This window comes from Podarcis erhardii (genome assembly GCF_964252035.2).
Source record: "Podarcis erhardii genome assembly, chromosome: 6".
Classification (NCBI taxonomy): Eukaryota; Metazoa; Chordata; class Lepidosauria; order Squamata; family Lacertidae; genus Podarcis; species Podarcis erhardii.
In genome coordinates, this window is record NC_138510.1 from 55,115,420 (window position 1) to 55,138,085 (window position 22,666).

Consider the following 22,666-nt stretch of genomic DNA (forward strand, 5'->3'; position numbering starts at 1 on the left):
GTACCCAAGTTCAATCTTGGCCACGCCTTGACCAGAGGGTTAGCATCAGGGAACTCTTGTCTTTGCCACAAACATATTGCTACCTGAGGCAGAGCAGTAAATACCACTCCCATCTCAAGTCAAGGTAAACAGTACTCAAGGTCAGCAAAGTTGTTTGGGCACTCAAGGCAGAAAATCTCTCAAAACACCTCTTCCCCCTCCCTGGAGATAAAAATATAAGAACAAAATATTAAGGATGCTTCCACATTGTCATTATATTGCAGGAGGGATTCAATCACATACCAGCAAATGTAGGTTTGCACAATTAAAGTGGATTACAGCACTCTTACATGACAAAGCCACTTTTAAAAAACCAGCCTTTTTTGCAATAAGGAAAGTGATGGGGGAATCTGTGGGGTAGTGAGCCTTTTTCTCCACACAAAGACTGAATGCTCCATAAACAGCAGACTGAGCTAGATGCTGTGTGATTTTTAATTGTAACAGCTGGTGCTGTTTTGTGACCAACTTTTGGGATTATGTAGAAAAGTCAGTGGCAGTCCCAGCTGCAGGTTTCCACATCTGATTCCCAACCCTTTCTTATTTTTGGTATCCTCAAAGTCATCGCCATTGCATTTCAAGTCTTCAAGAACTGAATGTACATCTTGTGAACACCTTGAGGGAAAATCTCTCTCCTCTTCCTCCCCAACCCCCCCCCCTCACACACACTATTAAAGAGATATTCAGTAAATCCCTGAGAAATCATAATCTCTGTGTAATTTTTTGTATTTATCCTATAGCACTACAGCACTTAAAAAGTCACTTTTCGAGCAGTTTTTTTAAAAAAAATAATAATATGAGGAGTGGAAATCATGTGGTCCTCTTCTCTGCCTGAATTTTGTATAACTCCCTGCATTTCAGTTTACATGAAAGTTTCAACAAAACACAGTTGGAAAATAAGGCATATGTCCAAACACACACACACCCTCTATCTATAGCATCAGTCAACAAGTCAGATATGATGGTGCCAGCCCAACAAAACTTGTACAAAACCACAACCCAAAGGAAACCAAAGGAAAAAAGATAGTCATAAGTAAGTTAATTAAAAGTTCCATTTATTTCAATGCCTTAGTCATAACTAACGTGTGCCAGACTGTACTATATGCACTTCAGAGCATGCAAATAAAACATTAGAATATAGTTTTGAGAGTTGTAGTCAATATTTAAACAAGATATTTCCTAAAATCTCATACAGTGGTGCCTCGCAAGACGAAATTAATTCGTTCCACAAGTTTTTTCTTCTTGCGAGTTTTTCGTCTTGCGAAGCACGGTTTCCCATAGGAATGCATTGAAAATCAATTAATGCGTTCCAAGGGAGACCGCCTTCAGACCAGGTCCGGGGACACTCTGTGCTTTTCTTCCCACCGCCAGGTCCAGGGACACTCTCTGCTTTTCTTCCCACCGCCAGCCTTCAGAACAGCCTTCTGAATGTTGGCGGTGGGGAGGAAAACCTTCCTCCCACCGCAAGTCTTCAAGACAGGTCCGGGAACAGAGGAGAAGCGTTGCGTGCCTTTCCCTCTGTTCCCGGACCTGTCCTGAAGGCTTGCGGCGGGAGGAGGGCTTTCCTCCCCACCGCCAACATTCAGAATGCTGTTCTGAATGTTGGCGGTGGGGAGGAAAAACCCTCCTCCCACCGCAAGCCCCGGGAACAGAGGAGAAGCTGCGCGCCTTCTCCTCTGTTCCCGGACCTGTCCTGAAGGCTTGCGGTGGGAGGAGGGCTTTCCTCCCCACCGCCAACATTCAGAAGGCTGTTCTGAAGGCTGGCGGTGGGGAGGAAAAACCCTCCTCCCACCGCAAGCCCCGGGAACAGAGGAGAAGCGCTGCGCGCCTTCTCCTCTGTTCCCGGACCTGTCCTGAAGGCTTGCGGTGGGAGGAGGGCTTTCCTCCCCACCGCCAACATTCAGAATGCTGTTCTGAATGTTGGCGGTGGGGAGGAAAAACCCTCCTCCCACCGCAAGCCCCGGGAACAGAGGAGAGGCGCTGCGCGGACCTCCCACCGCAAGCCTTCAGGACAGGTCCGGGAACAGAGGAGAAGGCGTGCTGCGCTTCCCCGCTGTCCCCGGAGATTTCCCTATGGGCTTTCGTCTTGGAAGCTATTTTTATGTACCCTAGGAAAAATGTAATTATATTTCCAAAGACATTCCCATTAAAAACAGGAGAACAGTAGGTGAGGTAAGTCAAGGAGGGATGGTTCCTTGCTTGGAGTGGTGTCTGATTTAGCCAGGAAATTGGTATGTTCTCTGTCACTGCCCACCACATCAGATTTGCTGCTGGAAGGGATGCTTGCATCTGTTTTTCAACATGGATTTGTAAAAAAAACACCTCAATCCAGTTCAATCCATATACAAAGTAGAAATAAATTAATATTAATAATAATATCCAGGAGTGTGCAATCCACCCAGCCAATAAGCTGGGGAAGAAACCGAGGAAAGTTAGTTAGTTATTTACTTTATTTGAAGAATAATTTTAACCAGGTAGCTATGCCAATGATCTGGTGGACATGTGTTTTTCTGTTCTTTTGCACAGGCGTGGTCTTAGGCTTGATTTATTCTAGCACTAAAACACTTTATATTGGGTTATACTAATGATAACACAGCCCTGCTCTCTATATACAACCTAAGAGCCACAAACCAGGAAACCCACCACCTGGGAGGCTTATTTTATCTGGGTCAGGATCTGCATTAGAACCATTATTACAATGTGTAGATACTTTGCTTCATCATTTTGTTCAACAGCATATTCTTTCATAAGAGGCACAAAAGGTTTTATTAACAAAGCAGAAGGTCATCCAGTTTATCAGAATATGGTTCTAGTTAAAATGGATGTATTAGTTTTATATACCAACATTCCTCGGGAAGAAGCCAGGATGTCATTGAAGAGACTTTGAATTTGCATTCCAATTTTAGTCTGCCCATCCATTCTTTTATTATTAACAGTGAATGATTAAGGATTAGCCCAGTGCTGGCTCATGGAGGGAGGCAGAGGTTGAGGTGAGGGCATCTTCCTGGTGGCGAAGCTACATGCATCAGGATGGGGAGGGGTGAGGTCAGGGAGCTCTAGATTAACAGTGTTGCCCTCAGAGTTGTTCCAACCTCACTGCTGCTTTCTCATCTTACCCCATCCTGACAAGTGCAGTTCCATAGCCTCCAGAAAGACAGCTAGCTTGCACTGGTGTTTCAGGAATGTGTTCGTTGTATGGATTTATTAATATGCATGGAAAAACCGCAACAGACTAGCATCTTGTATTCCTTTGGAACTGTTTTGAAGACTCTGAAACCTAGTTCACACTTAACATTAAACTATGGACTGTTCAGCCAAAGTGTAGTTTGTTTGAATGTCCAGATCTAGCTCAACAAAGGACCCATGGTTTCCTTTATGGCAACAAACCAAAGCATGAAGCCATTGTTTGTTGTTGGCTTATAAACCAGGAGTTTTAACTTTGGTTTGGTGCTACATCCAAATCTAAGAGCCTTGATAACCATGGTTTGTATGATGATTCCATCTCTGACTCCCACCAAGCTACAGAACCACTAGGCAAAAGCAACTGAAAAACAAAGCAAGCTTGGGAGAAATTAGTCATGGCTTCTTTGCTTGTTTGTGAGGTAACGTGATTTGTTGAGGACATATTGGGCTGGTTTCAACTAAATAGTTGCACTAGTGTGAGCCAGTGCAGTGAGTCCCAGTAATGCAATGGGGCCTTCCCCTCTCTCCTCCCATGATGCCCCCAAAATCAGCTTGGGGGGTGTCAAGAGAACCCCCAGAACAGTGCTTGTGGGGAGAAGAGGGGAGATGGTTCCGCCTGACAAGCAGAAATGCTTGACCTGATAAAATGATTGCAATAGCACAATGTGTGATATTGGAGAGCATTGTATCTCACTCATTGTAAACACTCAGCCCAGTGAGGAATTGGAAAGTATTTCTGAATATTTCATGTTTATATTATATATTCTGTTGTGTCCGACTTTTCGTGACCCCATGAACCAGAGCATGCCAGGCACTCCTGTCTTCCACTGCCTCCTGCAGTTTGGTCAAAATATATAAATATTATATATACTTCATCAATTTGCTCTTTTGGCACTACACACAACATTATTGAGTTCAGACTAAGATATTATAGGAAATTTGTTTTGGTATAATAAATTCTTTATAGAATTTGACTGACTGGTCCAATAACTCTTATATCAACAAAAGAGTCTTGGATTGCCTACACTACATGTTCCAAAGTAACACCAACATAAATCTGGTGTGGTCTTATGATCTCTATTGAAAAAAAGAAAAGGGCTCCCAAGTCAGTGGGCTAAGCATGACAAGTCTAGAACCAGTCCAACTGAATGCTCAGCAATCCTGTCATTTCAGTAGCTCAACAAGCCTCTCTCTGACTGCAGCTGTTTTACTATGAACTATTCTCTGGAAATATGACTTCATTTCTCTACCGGGGCACAATGTCTATGCCAGCAATGCTGCACTGTGTTATGTCTAAACTTAAAGGTGATAAGGTAATATGTCCCCAGTACACTATGAATTATACTTACAGGGTTGAGCTGGTTGAGGTTTTTTGTTTTTTGTTTTAAGATAAAGAAGTACACCATTCCTGGAACAACTGAGGGGCTTGCTTATCACTCAACACTTTACCTAATGGTCTTGGGCTCAACATTTAATATTTATTGTAGTTAGAGAATTCCAAAGATAGTTTTCATTGCCCAGTTTTGGAAGCTTTCCAGATATATATATATATATATTCCAATGCTGGAATGGAAACAAATTAATGGTGTAATTAAAGCTTATCAAAAGCCTTAAATCTTTAAGGACAGATCTGAAAGCAGGATGTTCTGATAATGTATTTTAAATGGTTATGCAGCAACAGCTTCACAATTTTATTGACAGTGAGCATATCGTAATGACACACAAATGCTCTTCCCCATGGAGGGCAAAGAGGCAGGAGCTGTTTTCTTTCTGTAATGGAACTTTAAATCATTATAATTTTATTATGCCTGCCCAAAAACCTATGTAGGCAGGTTCACTACTTCCAGTAGTAAGAACAGAAAATGAAGTAGTTGACTTCTCTTTTGGACTGGAGAGAAAAGAAAAAGAAAATACTGGTTTGGGATGGTAAGGTGTGCTAAATGAGTAAATATATTTAACATCCAAGCATGCTATAGTGACATCAAATGGGCATGGAACCACAATTCCCAGAGTTACCTAGGAAAAGAGATTGATTATTAAACCACTCTGGAAACACTAAGTCTGCAAGAGGAACAGGGGGTTCCTTAACAAACTACAGTTCCCAGGATCCTTTGTGGGAAGCCATGACTGTTTAAAGTGGTATGATGCTGCTTTAAATGTACGACAGATATGGTGCTAGTTTCTTCAGCCTGTAGAGAGGTGGGAGTCTGGGGTGAGCGATAACTGTGCTGTGGCAGTGCATGCATGTGATTTGTTTGGCATGGACTGAAGCAGCCTGAACTTAGTATGGGCTATGCACTGAAAGAGCCATTAGAATCAGAACTTCTCATCAGGGTCACTTTTGTCATAACTGAGTTGACGCCCCAAAATGAATCATTCACTTGATCTGAAAAGAGAAAGCTTCTTTGGCAGCAAGGCGGCTACTTTTCCATCCAGGGGACAACACAGAAGAAAAGCATTCCTTCCCTATCTTTATTTTAAAGAATGTTCAGTTCCATATCATTTTGAATGCCTGCCCAGAAAGTCTGCCATAAATCTATCAGCTAGAACAGTCATAGGAGAGTCAAGTATATGCAGAAGTGTGCATAAGAAAGTGATCTGTTTCCTGTTGTATTTCTCTGTCATGGCCCAATGGAATAAACTTTGCCCTGCTCAGGTTTACCCAGTTTAAATAAGGACTTAAGTGACATGAGCAAATTATCGAAAGAGGAATGCAACAGACCCACACCACAGCAAGGTTTTGTTTCTTTGTTTATTGATCCAACATCCCTAAACTATTTATTTCCAGCGGGGAAAAATACGATGCAATATTATTTTTATGGTAAAATCATATGTTCTCCCTTTTATTTGTGAGATTCTCATTATCCATAGACATAAAGGTAAGTTTTTGTTATGTGTTTATTGCTATTATTATGATAGTTAGCTAATTTTTTCTCCTAATAATGTGCTTCTTATTTATGCGACAGGACAGGACAGTTTCTTTTATTAACTTATTCTCCACTACAATTCAGTTGGTTATATAACAGGATGGGAAACCTGTTGTGCAACGGATGTCACTAGACTCCAATTCCTTTCATCCTTAGACAGTCTGAAGTTGGAGTCTAGCAACAGCTAGAGGATCATGGGTTCTCCATGCCTGTTATAAAAGATTCCTATTAGGAGAACAAGAGCCCAGATATACAAAAGTTAAGGGAAGTTATTGAAAATTTCTCCCCTCCTAATTTATTTTCATGCTAGGTAGAGTCCAAGCAGACAACTGTACATGCCACTTGGGCCCACTTTCATATGTGTGCCCCCCCACCCCAACTGAATGGGAGTCACCTCCATATACAGTGGTACCTTGGGTTAAAAACACTTTGGGTTACTGTAATGGTTGTAAGGGGTTACTTGTGCGTAAGTTGCCTTCAGTTTTGGTTAGATTGCCTGGCCAACCATGCTTTGGCTGACAGCTCACACTCCGTGGCTGGTCAGTCACTTGCAGAATCCGTCAGTGGGTGTTTCTTGAACCTCTTCCAGCATATGAGCTGTTTGACGCCAAGTCTCCTCCTACTTTCCCTGCGCGGAACTCGTCTGCACAAGTAAGGGGAAGGCAGAGGTGTGTCTGTGCTCTCCCCACTAGTCTCGGGTGAAGGGTCTTGGAGACCTCTCTCCAAATCCTCCATTTCCCTCCCTTCTCTACCGGTGTTACGCTGAATTTCTTCCCCCCTGCTGGTCCCCTCTCCTGCATCACTGTGGAGCCTTGCCTCCACCTCTCGTTCTGATGTCAGTTCCCTGACATCCACCTCCCTCCCAGGACCCCCTCCACCCCCGGCCCGACCCTGTGATGTAACTTCGTCTCTCTCTTCGGCCGACGATGCAGGGAATCCCCGGAAGGAGCTGCTATCATCCTCCAAGGACTCAAACCCCGCTTCCCACCCACTCCGGTCTCTTTGCACGGGGCGGGCTTCACAGTCCGATTCCTCTTCTTCTGACGTTTCTCCTCCTTCCTCTTCGGAAGCAGGAAAACCCACAAAATCCTCTTCCTCGTCTGTGGTCCCAAATTGCTCCTCCCAGAATCTCTCTATTGGTTTGGGCTTCCTCGGATACCGTTCGTGGAACTCCTCCACCAGATTTCCATCACCTATCTCCCCTGCGGGAACCCACGTGTTCTCCGACTCGGGCTCCCCTTCCCAAGCTACCAGGTACTCCACCTGCCGCCCCCGCCACCACGAATTTAGGATCTCCATCACCTGGTTGTGGTGTTCCCGCTCCTCTACTTGTGGGTGTGTAAGGCCTTCTCCTCCTTCCCCCCGGAACCTCTGCTCCCCCCTGTACGGTGAGATCAGTGACCTATGAAACACCGGGTGGATTTTCATGCTGTCTGGCAACTTGAGCCTGAATGCCACAGGGTTTACTTGCTGCGTTACCTCAAAGGGTCCTAGCCGTTTTGGCCACAGTTTCTCACACCCTCCCTTAAAGGGTAGCCCTTGGGTGGACAACCACACCCGGTCCCCCACCCTTATCGTCTCCCCTTCCCGGCAACGCTTGTCTGCTTGCCTCTTGTAGACTTCCTTGGCCCTTTCCAGGTTCATCTTAAGCTGCTGGTGCAGGGCCTCCATTTCTTCCACAAACTGTTCTGCCGCAGGTACGCTCCCCCCTTCCTCCCCTCTCCCAGGAAAGGCCCTGGGGTGACACCCATAATTAGCCATGAACGTGCTCATCCCTGTGGACACATGCTCAGTATTATTGTATGCAAACTCAGCCAGTGCTAGTCTCTCTACCCAATCGTTCTGTCTCTCGTTGACGTAGCAGCGTAGGTATTCCTGTAAAATACTGTTCGCTCTCTCTGCTTGCCCGTTGGTCTCCGGGTGTCTCGCCGTCGAGAATCCCACCTCTACCTGCAACAAGCTCATGAGCCTCCTCCAGAACCTCGAGGTAAATTGTTTCCCGCGGTCTGAGATAACCCTCGAAGGAGCTCCATGCAGCCTGAAGATGTGGTCCACAAATAACCTGGCTGTTTCCTCTGCTGTTACTGCATGTGAGCACGCTATAAAATGGCACATTTTGGTTAGCAGATCTACTACTACCATGACTACTGTCTTCCCTCTAGACTTGGGCAAATCTGTCATAAAATCGATAGACACCCCCTCCCAGGGTCTTCCCGGTGTGGGTAAGGGTTTCAGCAACCCTGCCGGGGCAGCCCTCTCCCCCTTAGCCCATTGGCAGTGGTCACAGCCCCGTACATACTCTTGTACATCTTCCCTCACCCTTGGCCACCAGAACTGCTTAGTAACCAGTAAGATAGTTTTGTGTTGCCCAAAGTGCCCCGCCGTTGGATTGTCGTGAAGCTGTTTAAGCACCCTTTCCTGCAAGGCCTCCCCTGGTACATACATTGCTCCCTTGTAGTACAACAGTCCTTCCCTTTCCTCAAAGCCTCCCTGGTCTCCCCTCGCTTCCCTGAGTTCCCTGATCCTGGTTTGGGTGAATTCGTCCTGGCGAATCAGCTTGTTTAGTTCTCGTCTCCCAACCAACGCTCCCCCACACACCCATCGTTCCTCTGGGAACACGTGTCTCACTTTCGGCGGTCCTTCTCCTTCCGTGTACTCCGGCTTCCTGGACAGTGCGTCTGCCCTCACGTTCTCTTTTCCCGGCACATACTGGATCTCAAAGAAGAACTTGGAGAACTCCTGTGCCCATCGAATCTGTCTCTGGTTGAGAACTCGAGCCGTTCTCCAATATTCCAAGTTCTTGTGATCCGTGCACACCTGAATCTTGTGCTGGGCCCCTATTAGTAGATGTCTCCACTGCCGAAAGGCTGCGTAAATAGCCAGCAGTTCGCGATCATACACCGTGTAGTTTTGTTCCGACTTGCTCAGCTTCCGTGAGAAGAAGGTGCACGGTCTCCAGGCGTGTTGGCTCCACCCCGGCTCCAGCAATACCGCTCCCACGGCTCGGTCTGATGCGTCTGTCTCCAGCCTCATCGGCTTCTGCAGATCCACATGCAGGAGCTGTTCCTCCGGCGCGAACGCCTTTTTTAGTCTTTCGAAGGATTGTTGGGCATTTTCAGTCCAGACGAACTTCTTTTTGCTACTGAGACAATCCGTGATGGGTGCGGTCAAGTGGGCGAAGTTCTTGATGAACTTCCGGTAGAAGTTGCTGAACCCAAGGAACCTCTGCACATCCTTCCGGGTTCTGGGGGTCTTCCATTCCAGCACCGCCTGCACCTTCCTGGGGTCCATGGCTAGGCCCCTGTCCGACAACTTGTATCCCAGAAATTCCACTTCTCTGGCGTGAAATTGGCACTTCTCCAGCTTGACCCATAACTGATGCTTCTGGAGTCTCTTCAGCACTTCCCTGATGTCCTGGACATGCTGTTTCTCATTGTCCAAATAGATCAGGACGTCGTCCAGAAATGCTACGCAGTTCTTGTACAGCAGGGGGCCCAGCACATGGTGCATGAAGCTTTGAAAACAGGCTGAGCCTGATTGTAATCCAAATGGCATGACCAGGTACTCAAAGGCCCCTAGGGGGGTGAACATGGTGGTTTTCCATTCGTCCCCCTCCCTCATCCTAATCAAATTGTATGCTCCCCTGAGGTCCAGCTTGGTAAAGATCTTCCCCTTCTTTACCCGGGTTAGAATATCATCAATTCTGGGCATTGGGAAGGTCACGGGTTCCGATACGAGGTTCAATCTTCTATAGTCCACGACCAGCCTGGGCTGATCCGTGTTTTTTTTTTGTCCACAAAGAACACAGGGCTGCCCCCCACTGCCTTAGATTCCATTATGAAACCCCTCTTTAGGTTCTTGTCAATAAAGTTCCGCAACTCCTGCATCTCCCGGTCCGACATGGCATACAGCTTACCCACTGGCAGCTGCGCCCCAGGGAGTAGGTTGATTTGGCAGTCAAAGGGCCTATGTGGTGGCAGCCTGTCCACCTCCCTCTCGCTGAAGACCTTCTGCAGTCCAGCGTACTGTGGCGGCACCTCTCCTCTCGGCTTCAGTGCCGTTCCTGCCACTCTGGCCAACCTCAACCTGGGCTCCCCCCCCCCGACAGTGCTCCAAACAGTGAGCTGACCCAAAGGTGACTGTCTGTTGATGCCAAGCCACCACTGGATCATGTAGCGCTAGCCAGCTCATGCCTAATATTATTGGGGGTCCTGCTAGCGTGGCCACGTGAAAGGCAATGGTTTCTGTGTGTCTGGAAACCCTCAGTCTCATTGGTGGGGTTCGATGTGTCACCTCCCCTCCCAGCAGCTCCCTGCCATCTATCGTGGTGACTTGGAGGGGAAAATCAAGTGGCAGCAGGTGGAGTTGGTGCTCTAGTGTGAACTCCTTGCTGAAAAAATTGCAGGAGCTGCCTGAATCCAGCAGCCCCTTCACCTTGACTGGGTGTCCATTTGGGAGTTCTAGCACCACCTCTATGGCTATTGACGCCTTGGGTGGGTCTGGTTGGGGCACTTCCATTAGTTGCTCGCCTGGCTGCTGTGCCCCCCTGTGGGCAGCCAAGTGTTGGCGTTTCCCTGCACCTTGTCCTCCGCCACCTCCTCCTCACTACCAGCGGCTCCCACCATCCCTTGCCAAGTCTTTCTTTGTGGACAGGTCCTGGCAAAGTGTCCTGGCCGTTGGCAGAGAAAACACTCCTTGGTGCTTTTGCCATCCTTTCCCTCCCTCTTGCGTCCTTCGCTGGTGTTTGAAACCTCACGCGCGTGCGCACCCTCGATTTCCATTGGATCAACGGACCCTGAAGGCTGCTTTGGCATCTCAGGAATGCGGTAGTCAGGGTAACGCTCTCCTCTCCCTTCCCGCCTTTCCAAAGCGCGCGCTTCCTGCCGGGTTCCTATCGCAAGCACAGCTTTGGTCAATTCGTCCATAGATTGCGGGCGGGGCGCGCAGGAGAGCTCGTCCTTCACGGTTGGGGACAACCCCTCCTCAAACAGCATCTGAATAGGGGGGGAATCTAGGTCCCATTCCAGCCGGTGTATTAACATCGCAAAACGGGACCAATAGTCTCTAACTGAAAGATCCCCCTGCTTGCATCTCATCAGTTCCCGCTGGGTCACACTCTGCTCAATTTGGCTTGAATACATCGCGTCCATCGCCTGGAGGAACTTCCGAACGTCCCTCATGGCAGCATTCTGCGTGGCCATTAGGGGTCTGACCCATTCACGCGCCCCATCCTGAAGGTGCCCCACGATGTATGCCACCCTCTCTGCATCGTCAGCAAAGTCATCGTGCTGCAGTTCCAAAGCGTACTCTATTTCCGTTCAGAACGCGTTATAGTCCTGGGGCTTCCCCCCAAACTTGTGTACCAGTCCTGGCACTTTCCTCGCCACGGGGGTGGATCTAACCTTCGCATCCTGAGTTCGCCTTTCATCCAGCCGCGCCGTCAGCAGGGCTACATGCTGTTCCAGGTCCCGGTTCCTCTCCACCAGATCCTGCACACTCGCAGCTTGGTCCGCTGCACCGGCACCTCCAGTCTGGCTCATGGTCCCCTGCCTGTGCACAAGTAACTTCAGTGACTGACGGATTGCTGTAATGGTTGTAAGGGGTTACTTGTTCGTAAGTTGCCTTCAGTTTTGGTTAGATTGCCTGGCCAACCATGCTTTGGCTGACAGCTCACACTCCGTGGCCGGTCAGTCACTTGTAGAATCCGTCAGTGGGCGTTTCTTGAACCTCTTCCAGCATAAGAGCTGTTTGACGCCAAGCCTCCTCCTACTTTCCCTGCGCGGAACTCGTCTGCGCAAGTAAGGGGAAGGCAGAGGCATGTCCACGCTCTCCCCACTAGTCTCGGGTGAAGGGTCTTGGAGACCTCTCTCCAAATCCTCCATTTCCCTCCCTTCTCTACCGGTGTTACGCTGAATTCCTTCCCCCCTGCTGGTCCCCTCTCCTGCATCGCTGTGGAGCCTTGCCTCCACCTCCCATTCTGATGTCAGTTCCCTGACAGTTACAGACTCCGCTAACCTGGAAGTAGTACCTCGGGTTAAGAACTTTGCCCCAGGATGAGAACAGAAATCATGCAGCAGTGGCATGGCGGCAGCAGGAGGCCACATTAGCTAAAGTGGTACCTCAGGTTAAGAACAGTTTCAGGTTAAGAACGGACCTCCAGAATGAATTAAGTTTGTAACCAGAGGTACCACTGTAGTGTTATCCCAAGCGGCAGTTACCGGTATATGACAAGGTCTTGCTGTTAGCATATAAAGCCCTGAGCAACTCAGGACCAAGTTACCTGAAAGATCGCCTGCCCCTGGGCTTTTTCCATGTTGGTGTCCCCTCCCCACCAGAAAGCATTCTTTGGTACCTTTTCCCTGCTGAGCAATCACCTTTTTATTATCCTGGATTTTTAAATGTTTAAAATTTTGTTTTTGAACTTGTTTTAACACTGTTCTTTAGTTGCTGTTTTTATCTGACAATGTTTTACTTATTGACAGGCACAGAAATCCATACCCTCCCTTATGTTGGTCTGGGGGAGGGGGATAGATTAGATCCTCTGCCCAGGATTCAGCACAGCCAGCAGCCCATCAGCTGCCAGTGGAATCCAGAGAAAAGCTCAGAATGGGACATTCTGGGGGGAGAGAGGAAAGAGGGAGGGAGAAGACCTGAATCACTCCAGGACCCACTGGTTTTGGCATTGACCAATTGCAGGACCCCCTTCCACAATGGTAGTTTTGAGCAGCATGCCTGCAGGTGCAGTAGCCATGGCACCAATTTCCAGTGTACTGGCAGGGTCGGGAGTAGGAGTTAAGATTGTGCCCTAATTTTATTCTCTTTATGTCTTCTTTATCTTGGGAAACATTCAGGATAGCATAGAAATGTCTGAAATACAGTACATGAATTAAAGTCTGTTCTTTTTCATGAGTCCATAGATTACGGTAGGCTGCAGAACAAAGGAGAAATGTTTGAAATCATAGTTATGATCCAGCCAAAGTTCAAAACTTTCAAGTACAATTGGTTTAAGTGTATGCTACTTAAGCAGTTACGCTTAAGTGTTTAACTTCAGTGGATCATATTCCATGATATTTTACCTCTTGGTTCTGCCAGATATTCCATAAAAGTTATATTTGTACAAGCTGTCCATGTGTGTGAGACGTGGGCAGGGGAGAACTTATAAAACTTCAGAAGTTCTTAAAAGTTCTCTATGATATTGAAGATCTAAGAGAAAACAAAGGATTCTGCCCAAACTCTTGCGACACATGGATTATTATTGGATTATGGCATGTTTGGGAAGTTATTTGGCCTTGTAGCCTATTTACATAATGCACACTTCCTCTTCAAATGCAAAGTCAATAATTACAAAGTCTTTTGTCCTAATGAGAGGGAATTATGTTCAAAGGCCTTCCAAGCACTTGCAATTAACTTTCATTTCTGCTCACATTCCTTTCAAAGCTTCTCAGTCACTCATCAAGCCAAAACACACACAAAGCAGCTCTAGAAAAACAGTGGTAATATCTCATTGTCTCACAAGGAAACAAGAGACATGTGAAGAACAGAGGGGTATCCAAGGTGTGGGGAGGAGAAGGAGAAGGAGAAGAAGGGTTTGAGAGCACAAAGCAGGAGAAGATTGGCAAAGCAATGTAAACCAGCTTGATCCTTGTTGCAGCTGGTACATATGCTGCTACCTTTTTACCTCTTTTAGTGCTGAAACTGATTACATGTCTTGTACAACAAAACCTCAAGCCTCTGTAGCCAAAACAGCAGGAATTGCAACCATGATAATATGAGCTAGTGTGCTGAAGTGGTTAGTGTCAGATTAGGACTTAGGAAACCAGGGTTCAAATTCCCACTCATCCATAAAGCTCTCTGGGTAACCTCGGGCCAGTCATTACCTCTCAGCCTAACTTACTTTACCAGCTTGTTGTGTGGATTAAATGAGGAGGGGGAGAACCATGTACACCTCCTTGAGGTGCTTGGAGAAAGTTGACAGGGCTCTGATGTAAAGGCTCAGGTCGTCCTTATGGTGTCCTCGGCCCAAGTTGTTCAGGGCTTTGTACATCCACACAAGAGCCTTGAACATGGGTCTGTGAGATATTTATGGTAGATGAAAGACAGACGAGGCCTAGCAGGGCATTTGGACAGGTTTCTTAGGGAAAACATAATTTCACATCATACGTTCAATCAGCTAGACGCTCTCCATTCCCTACCTACCTACTGTAGGGTTGTGGGCTGAAATACTAAGAAGAAAGAACTGGACAGAAAAATAGACCTTGGAATAATGTTATACCTATTTACACCTTCCTCTTGTGTAGGGAAACATACCTGTGAAGTATCGTGATTAAATATGACAGCATTGAGATCTCCACAGTTGTAGTGCTTGATGAGATCTTCCGTGGTGTAAGGGGCCTGCAAGCTGCCAGCTCGAAGACTCTCATGTTGTAGCAATGTTTGGTTCAAGGCAAACAGCACCTGTATGTACACAGAAAATGAATAGGAGTTACTTAGAAGACAAGATGTGATGCCAGAAGTAAAGCATTAGAGGCATGGGAAAGACTGGAACACATCCTCAACAGAAAAACAACAAAAAAAGGCAAGGGAAACATCCTTTTGCCGGGGATTTCTTTTTTCTAGTGAAGAGTGTGAATATATTCATGTTCTCATTTGTGTGCAGTTTCTCTCACTTCTCACTCAAAATAATCCATTTCTAGCTCCCAATTCAAAGCCGGGTCATCTAAAACAAGATTTTCAATCTCTTATTGAAGTCAATTCAGCATCCTCCTGGACCTGAGGTTTTAACCTGACCTGTTTTCAAGCAGCAGATTTTACCCCCTACCCACAGACAGAGCTCAAAGCGAGCAACTAACCTATCACTGATACATGGGTCAGCCTGCAGCATAGCACCAGAATGACATTCAGCTCTAGAAGAAGTGATCAGAACCATGCTTGCTTACAAAGTTTGACTTCCAGTTATGCAATGGGATGGTTAATAGCTTATCTCCCATAGTATATATCCCTTGCCTACCTCCAAGATGTGTTTGTCCCTAGATTTAATTCATGATTCAGCCCCAACAATATTGGGTGTGGGTGTGTCACTGCTGAATGAACACAACGTTGGAGCAATTATGCTAAACTGCCTTTTTATGATGATGTGGCTGCTGAGATCATGACAGCAGTTTAATGATAGCTGACCGCTATCTGTCAGTTTAAACCTTCGTGGGTGGCAGTCCACAATACTTCTCAGTCACATGGGTGGGGGAGGCACTGTCAACTGATGTTCTCTTTCCCCTACAGTGAAATCTCTCATCCTTGTCAAAAAGATAATCCAGAAGAAACCAGATCAGCCATTTTAATGATCATATTAATCTGAGCCACATTTCTTAAGGTACATTAGAATGTAAAGAATTATGACAAGCGACTCAGCTGTCTAAGAGAGAGAGAGGGGGGAGAGAGAGAGAGAGAGAGAGAAGCAGTAGTTGTAGTCTGTTTGTAAACTCTTGCCAAATCACTATTTAACCATACCCTTGAGAAAAACTTTACTGTTCAACAAAATAAAATAATAATAAAAAAATGGTGGTGGAGATGAAAATTTCTGGTGCTTTTTGAATGCTAAGGATTCTGAAAGCTTATCCTGGGCATATTAGGCAGAGAGCCTTCTCGGTAGTGGCGCCCGCCCTGTGGAATGCCCTCCCATCAGATGTCAAAGAAAAAAACAACAATCTCACTTTTAGAAGACATCTGAAGGCAGCCCTGTTTAGGGAAGTTTTTAATGTTTGATGTTTTATCATGTTTTTAATATTCTGTTGGGAGCTTCCCAGAGTGGCTGGGGAAACCCAGCCAGATGGGCAGGGTATAAATAAATCTATAAATTATTATTATTATTATTATTATTATTATTATTATTATTATTAAGCAGCTCTTCACAGGCTGGGGGTTTTCACACATTTGTCCCACAGCCATGATGCAACCAGTGCTATTTGAATAGGTTCCAAGTTAGCCAAAGAGAGAAAAAACATCTCCAAGTTAAATATTCTTATATTTTAGGTAAGATTGTCAGTGAAATAACTCTGAAACGTAAGCATTTTATACCTCTCTTCTTCCAATCAATCTTTTTCTTAGCTTTTATTTTTATTAGTCCAATATTTTGAATTCACAGGAAATCCTTGGATGAGCTATTTCCTCCCTAGCCTATAAGCCTCAAAAGGTAAGAAATCCTTTAAACCTATGCTTTTTGCAGCCTGTTTAAATTAGGGAGATGCTAATCTCACATTTTATGGGTCATAGAAAATGCTGAAGCCTAGGCTTAGACATGTGGGGAAAGATTTGGACTTCTGAGTAAGCCAACTTGCAGAGAGGGTAGGATGGAATGATATGTGACTCCTGGTCCACATACATTTTCTTGTGCTTCCAGTAATGACAAATTTAAACTGTACTTCCACAATGTGCCCTTAAACATTCCTAGGAGATTGTTAGCGGAATAGCTGCTGCTTCTTAGCTACAGGCCAACGTTCATTACACCTTTACTATAAAGCCACATTATTTTTAACATATTTATCCCTTGTTTTAGAAAATCTATTGGAACTCTAGAGCTGCTGTAAAAGTTGCTTTGTACATATGTACACGATACAAGACATTTTGCCCTGTAAAAGCCCAGCCAATACAAGGCAAATACAAATGGCAAACAAAATATGGAACGAAAACATAAAATTTACAGCTTGTGTCTCCCTAAAAGAGAACTCAATGAAGATGGTGTACAGATGGTATTTGACGCCAGTAAGATTAGCCAGAATGTACAAAATTAGTAATAAATGCTGGAGGTGTGGAGAGAAGGAAGGTACATTCATGCATATGTGGTGGGAGTGCAGTAAAATAAGGGAGTTTTGGGGGACAATATATAACGAACTGAAGAAAATACTAAGATATAACTTTGTTAAAAAACCTGAAATTTTCCTATTAGGAATAACAAGAAAGGATATAATAAGGAAAGACTGTAAATTTTTTCAATATGCTATTACGGCGGCAAGGATGTTGGTGGCCCAGAATTGGAAGGGAAAAGAGGTCCCAACTCTGGAAGATTGGAGGGTAAAGCTTATAGACTACGCAGAATTAGACAAATTAACAGGTAAAATAAGATATCAAAAAGATCAGAAATTTTTGGAAGACTGGGGGAAATTTACGGAATATTTGGAAACTGCATGTGAGGAACATACAACGTTAGTGTGTTTCAAAGAAGCTTTGTGAAAGAATGAGGAACGTTACGTGAAGATATATAGAGACAGAACTGTAACACTTAATAGTAATGTTGAAGTTAGGAAATGTGTAGATAGGATGGAAATTGCGAAAGATTGTCGGAAGAGTTGAGGGAAGTCCAGATAATGAAAATAAGTGATATGTACTTGGATATAAATAAGTTTTTCTTTTTGTGTTGTTAAAAACTTAATAAAAATATATGGAAAAAAAAAAACAAATGGCAAACAAGCCTAGCTTTATCTACCTATCAAAAATCATTATTTTACTTCACAATGTCACATGGTTTTAACAGCTGCACATGAAGCCTTCACCATACCCATAAAAAGACACCACAACAAATGCTTAATTCAGCAAATGTTAATTTCAGAGAACATATGCAAAACAAAATGTTACTAATCAACAACAACAAACTGCATTGGACCGCTTGAGTCTACTTTGGACTTCAGGAGTTGTCAGCAATGTCAGTGAGACTGTATGAAATAATAGTTCAGGCACCTTGGAAAATTGTCCTACCCTTTTCAAACAGATCAGCTGCTCAGGCGGCAAGTGCTTTTGGCTGTAATCCACAAGCAATTGAACTTTAGAATAGCCCCAATAAAACCAACAGGGCTACTTCATAGTTAAATGGATTGGGAACTGCAGCCTTTGCTCGTTTGGCCTTGAAATTATAATGAGATTTGGGATTTGAATTTGATCGAAATGCATTCAAAGGCCACTGCGTCTTAGACAGAATTATCACCTTCTCCAATTAGGGGCAGGTAGAAAACCATGCACACATGTGTACAGGCTTTGTTCTGAGAATTCTCAATAAAAGTCAGTTCTTTGGTGGATTTGGATCATTCTAAGCTCCAGGAAAGAAATATACAGCTGCTTAAAATGCCACCTGTTCCAAGGAATCACATGAAGCTGCCCATAAATCACTGTTTTATTGTGTCACAAAGTCTGCAACTCCAGATCAAAAAGTTCTGGATTTGCTTCCTATAGATAAACAGGACAAATCACCATAAAACATTTAAAAAGGAAGGCATTCCCCGCCCCCTCTGTGTCTCCCTCCTCAACTTTAAAAAGGGCTCTCTTGAGTTTGCAGACTTGTCCTTTCCTCTAATAATTTTCCCTTTCCTCTTCCTTTAATAAAAGTGGTGCAAAATGTACTCACTGGATGCATCCTGCTCTGCCCCTCCAAGATCCCCCCCACCTCATGATTTTTCAAGATCACTATCACTCTTTACAATTAAAATAAAAAATCCTTCTTTAGCTGCTTTGACAGTGAGAATGGCAAAGGGCTTGAAGGTGGTAGTGGTTAATTAAAGGTGGTTTTTATAGCAAATAGGAGAAAGTTTCTAAACATAAATATCACAATTCTTTCTAGGCTTTTATGTTTCACATGCTAACACTTCATACATACACAGGCACTTGGGCAGGACTACTGGTGTTTCTGTTACTTATGAGGAAGTAATTTATTTTATATTCATTCATTTGAAACCCCACTTGGAAAAAAGACTGCTTCTTCTTGTGAGAAAGACTGGCACAGATGCACCTTAACCTGCCCACCACAATCTTGAATCGCGGTCAGTAAATATGCAATTTGATTGTAAGCCTGGCCTTATCTACCCATCAGAAGTCATTATTTTAGTTCACAACGTCACATGCTGCAGAGCTGAGTTTTAACACCTGCACATGAAGTCTTCACCATACCCATAAAAAGCAACAGAGGGCCTGGACAGTCAAGCTGATTTAGAACTGTGCTGTAGACATATCTTGGGAGAAATGGAAATCTGCTGAAAATGGGTGGATACAAGCCAACCAATTGGCAAGAGAAGGTGTCTCATAGGCAGCAGCTTCCTGCTCACCAATTTAATACAGTGGTACATCAGGTTAAGAACTTAATTTGTTCTGGAGGTCTGTTCTTAACCTGAGGCACCACTTTAGCTAATGGGGACTACCGCTACCACCGCCGCGCGATTTCTGTTCTCATCCTGAAGCAAAGTTCTTAACCCAAGGTACTATTTCTGGGTTAGCAGAGTCTGTAACCTGAAGCGTCTGTAACCAGAAGCGTCTGTAACCCGAGGTACCACTGTATTGGTAAGAAGGAGTACTGAGAAAAAATGTTTGTGTGTGCAGAGACATGTTCTTCAGGTATATAGGATTGGGGGAGGATAAAACAGGTGGGATTTAAGGCCCCCTCTAGTCATGGGGAGGGACGTGGGTGGCGCTGTGGGTTAAACCACAGAGCCTAGGACTTGCTGATCAGAAGGTCGGCAGTTCGAATCCCTGCGACGGGGTGAGCTCCCGTTGCTCGGTCCCTGCTCCTGCCAACCTAGCAGTTCGAAAGCACGTCAAAGTGCAAGTAGATAAATATGTACCACTCCAGCGGGAAGGTAAACGGCGTTTCTGTGTGCTGCTCTGGTTTGCCAGAAGCGGCTTAGTCATGCTGGCCACATGACCCGGAAGCTGTACTTGAGTCAATCAAAATACAGAACCTCACAAAATACCAAGGAAATTATGTGTTTGTGTAAAACTAGTAATTCCATTAGCTTCCTGAAGGAGGTTGGTTTTTCCTCACCATCCCTAACTCGCTCCATGCTATGACAGGGGGTTGAGGAGCTGTGAAAGTCACCACAATGAGGTCAGTGTCAAGGAAACAAACTCTGAAAAACAGGTCCAGGGGGAGCCACTTAAAAGGCTCCCCCCAGTGTCCGAGAGAAAGCCTGTCTGAATCTGGCATCCCTCAATGAGGAAGGAGTTTGGTTTCTTGAAAGGGACAGTTGAGGAAGCAAATCCATGAAATCGTCTGCTAGAATTTCTGTTTGCAAAATCATGCCCCCTGTTAAAGTTCCTCATAAAAGCCTTTCACCTAGTTGATTCCATATGTTCTCAAAACCTCATCATTATTGCTGCTGAAAGGCAGGAGTAGTTAATAGGCTGTGGTTTGGCAGTGACCCGAGGAGACCTTAAGACCTTGATTTTTTCCTTTTCAAATTGCTAATTAACCAGTTTAATAAAATGGTTTGAATCTGACCAAAGACCTCACTTTAACCACAATGCATCCTATAGCGCTATTGCTTATGAAGCTTGGAATTAAATGTTTGTGCCAGCAACATGTAGCCACGAGATTTTAGCCGAATGGTGGAGCAGTGCATTTGAATGAGCAGAAGTTTTCATGCATCAGAGGGAACAAATCAGAATCCCATGCTCAGCCCCATTCATACCAGCAAGAGGCTTGCAGGGGGTTGTTATAAAGAACATGGCTTCATCATGTGCATGAAATGAAGGAATGGGTATTTAACAAGAGCCTAGTCCCACTCCCACCTCACTCCTCACAAGGTGAATTCCTGCTAATTGGGAAATACTTGCATAGCAGTTTCGAAAAGGAGCGGTGAGAATCAGATGTGCAGCACATCTGAGCCCAGTAATCCACACACACATGAGTAACTTCATTCCAGCCCTTCTCTGTGCCATGTCATGAAGAGAAAGAGGCATTTGTGTGATCAGAGTGAGCTATGCCATCACCATAGTTCAGCCTTTTAATCAGGTTGTGGATGTGCATTCCCCCCCCCACCTGCTTTATACACTTCCTTCCTTCCTTTCTGGTTTTGCACTAATGCTACACCTTTTGGAGACATTCAGCACATTCATGCTGGACTTTCACTGCACCTTAAATTAAATCAATGCAAAATGCATCATGCTTTGGCTTGGGAGACAAAACAGACCTATTTTGCCAGGTGGATTGCAGTACCCTTGCCTCCCTGCCATTGAAGAGGCACCGTGGGTCTGATATTGAGCATTCTCTTAAGGCAATCTGCTAGACAGTGATTTGCCCTAGTGTGGACTAGATTAGTCAAGTCTTGCATGAAACTCTTTTATTTTCACATATATAAATAACATGGAAGCATAAGATGGAAGGGGCCACATCATTAACACTCCCACAGGTCTTGCTCCCCAATTAAGTCTCTGCGGGGGTCCCCAAAGCCAGAGGTTTGGAGTCCATCCAGAGAGCAAATAAAGCCTTTGTGTCTTCATGGCTCTAGGTGGGACTAGACAAAACTGCCTTTTTGTTTTCCTACTCCTAGGATGATGCGGCATCCAGCCAGGTGAGGGGAGAAAAGGCCTGCTGAAGGAATTACTAGTTAGTTGTTTCTATGGCAACACACCTGTACTTGACCAACTCTTTAGATGTGTAAAATGCTTAATGGCTTCCCTAATGAGCATATTAAAGGCTGAGGTTAGCATCACACCTGGGGAAGAAGAAGAAGAAGAAGAAGAAGAAGAAGAAGAAGAAGAAGAGGAGGAGGAGGAGGAGGAGTTTGGATTTGATATCCCGCCTTTCACTCCCTTTAAGGAGTCTCAAAGCGGCTAACATTCTCCTTTCCCTTCCTCCCCCACAACAAACACTCTGTGAGGTGAGTGGGGCTGAGAGACTTCAGAGAAGTGTGACTGGCCCAAGGTCACCCAGCAGCTGCATGTGGAGGAGCGGAGACGCGAACCCGGTTCCCCAGATTACGAGACTGCCGCTCTTAACCACTACACCACACTGGCTCTCAAAAATAGCAACTTTGAGAAAGTCAACTTTGATGGGACTGTGGTACATGGGAAAGGAGTTATATCTCCCTCTCTGTGCTCATGATCAAGTACCTCACAGCTATTAATTGCATTTCCACATTTAAGTTAGATGGCGTTAATTTCTTAACACCAATAAGTTTGTACAGTGGTGTAAAGGAATTGGTGACCTTTTCAAGCAAATGTCTGAAGGCATTTGGCATGCCAAATCTAAAAAAGTAAAGGTAAAGGACCCCTGACAGTTATGTCCAGTTGCAGACAACTCTGGGGTTGCGGCACTCATCTCACTTTACTGGCTGAGGGAGCCGACGTTTGTCTGCAGACTGTTTTTCTGGGTCATGTGGCGAAACCAGAGCAGAACATGGAAACACTGTTTACCTTCCCGCCAGACTGGTACCTATTAATCTACTTGCACTTTGACGTGCTTTTGAACTGTTGTTGTTTAGTTGTTTAGTCATGTCCGACTCTTTGTGACCCCCTGGACCAGAGCACGCCAGGCACTTCTGTCTTCCACTGCCTCCCGCAGTTTGGTCAAACTCATGTTGGTAGCTTCAAGAACACTGTCCAACCATCTCGTCCTCTGTTGTCCCCTTCTCCTTGTGCCCTCCATCTTTCCCAACATCAGGGTCTTTCCAGGGAGTCTTCTCTTCTCATGAGGTGGCCAAAATATTGGAGCCTCAGCTTCACAATCTGTCCTTCCAGTGAGCACTCAGGGCTGATTTCCTTCAGAA

The 22,666-nt window shown here is 45.2% G+C and overlaps 1 protein-coding gene across 1 annotated transcript in view; it reads right to left on the bottom strand.

Annotated features, from left to right (window-relative positions):
* TRABD2B (TraB domain containing 2B) overlaps nucleotides 1–22,666 on the bottom strand; it is a 244,683-nt gene that overhangs the window by 69,881 nt on the left and 152,136 nt on the right. The window contains exon 3 of the mRNA XM_081868259.1: nucleotides 14,454–14,600. Within this exon, the coding sequence (XP_081724385.1) occupies nucleotides 14,454–14,600 (147 nt within the window). The remainder of the gene's footprint in view (nucleotides 1–14,453; nucleotides 14,601–22,666) is intronic.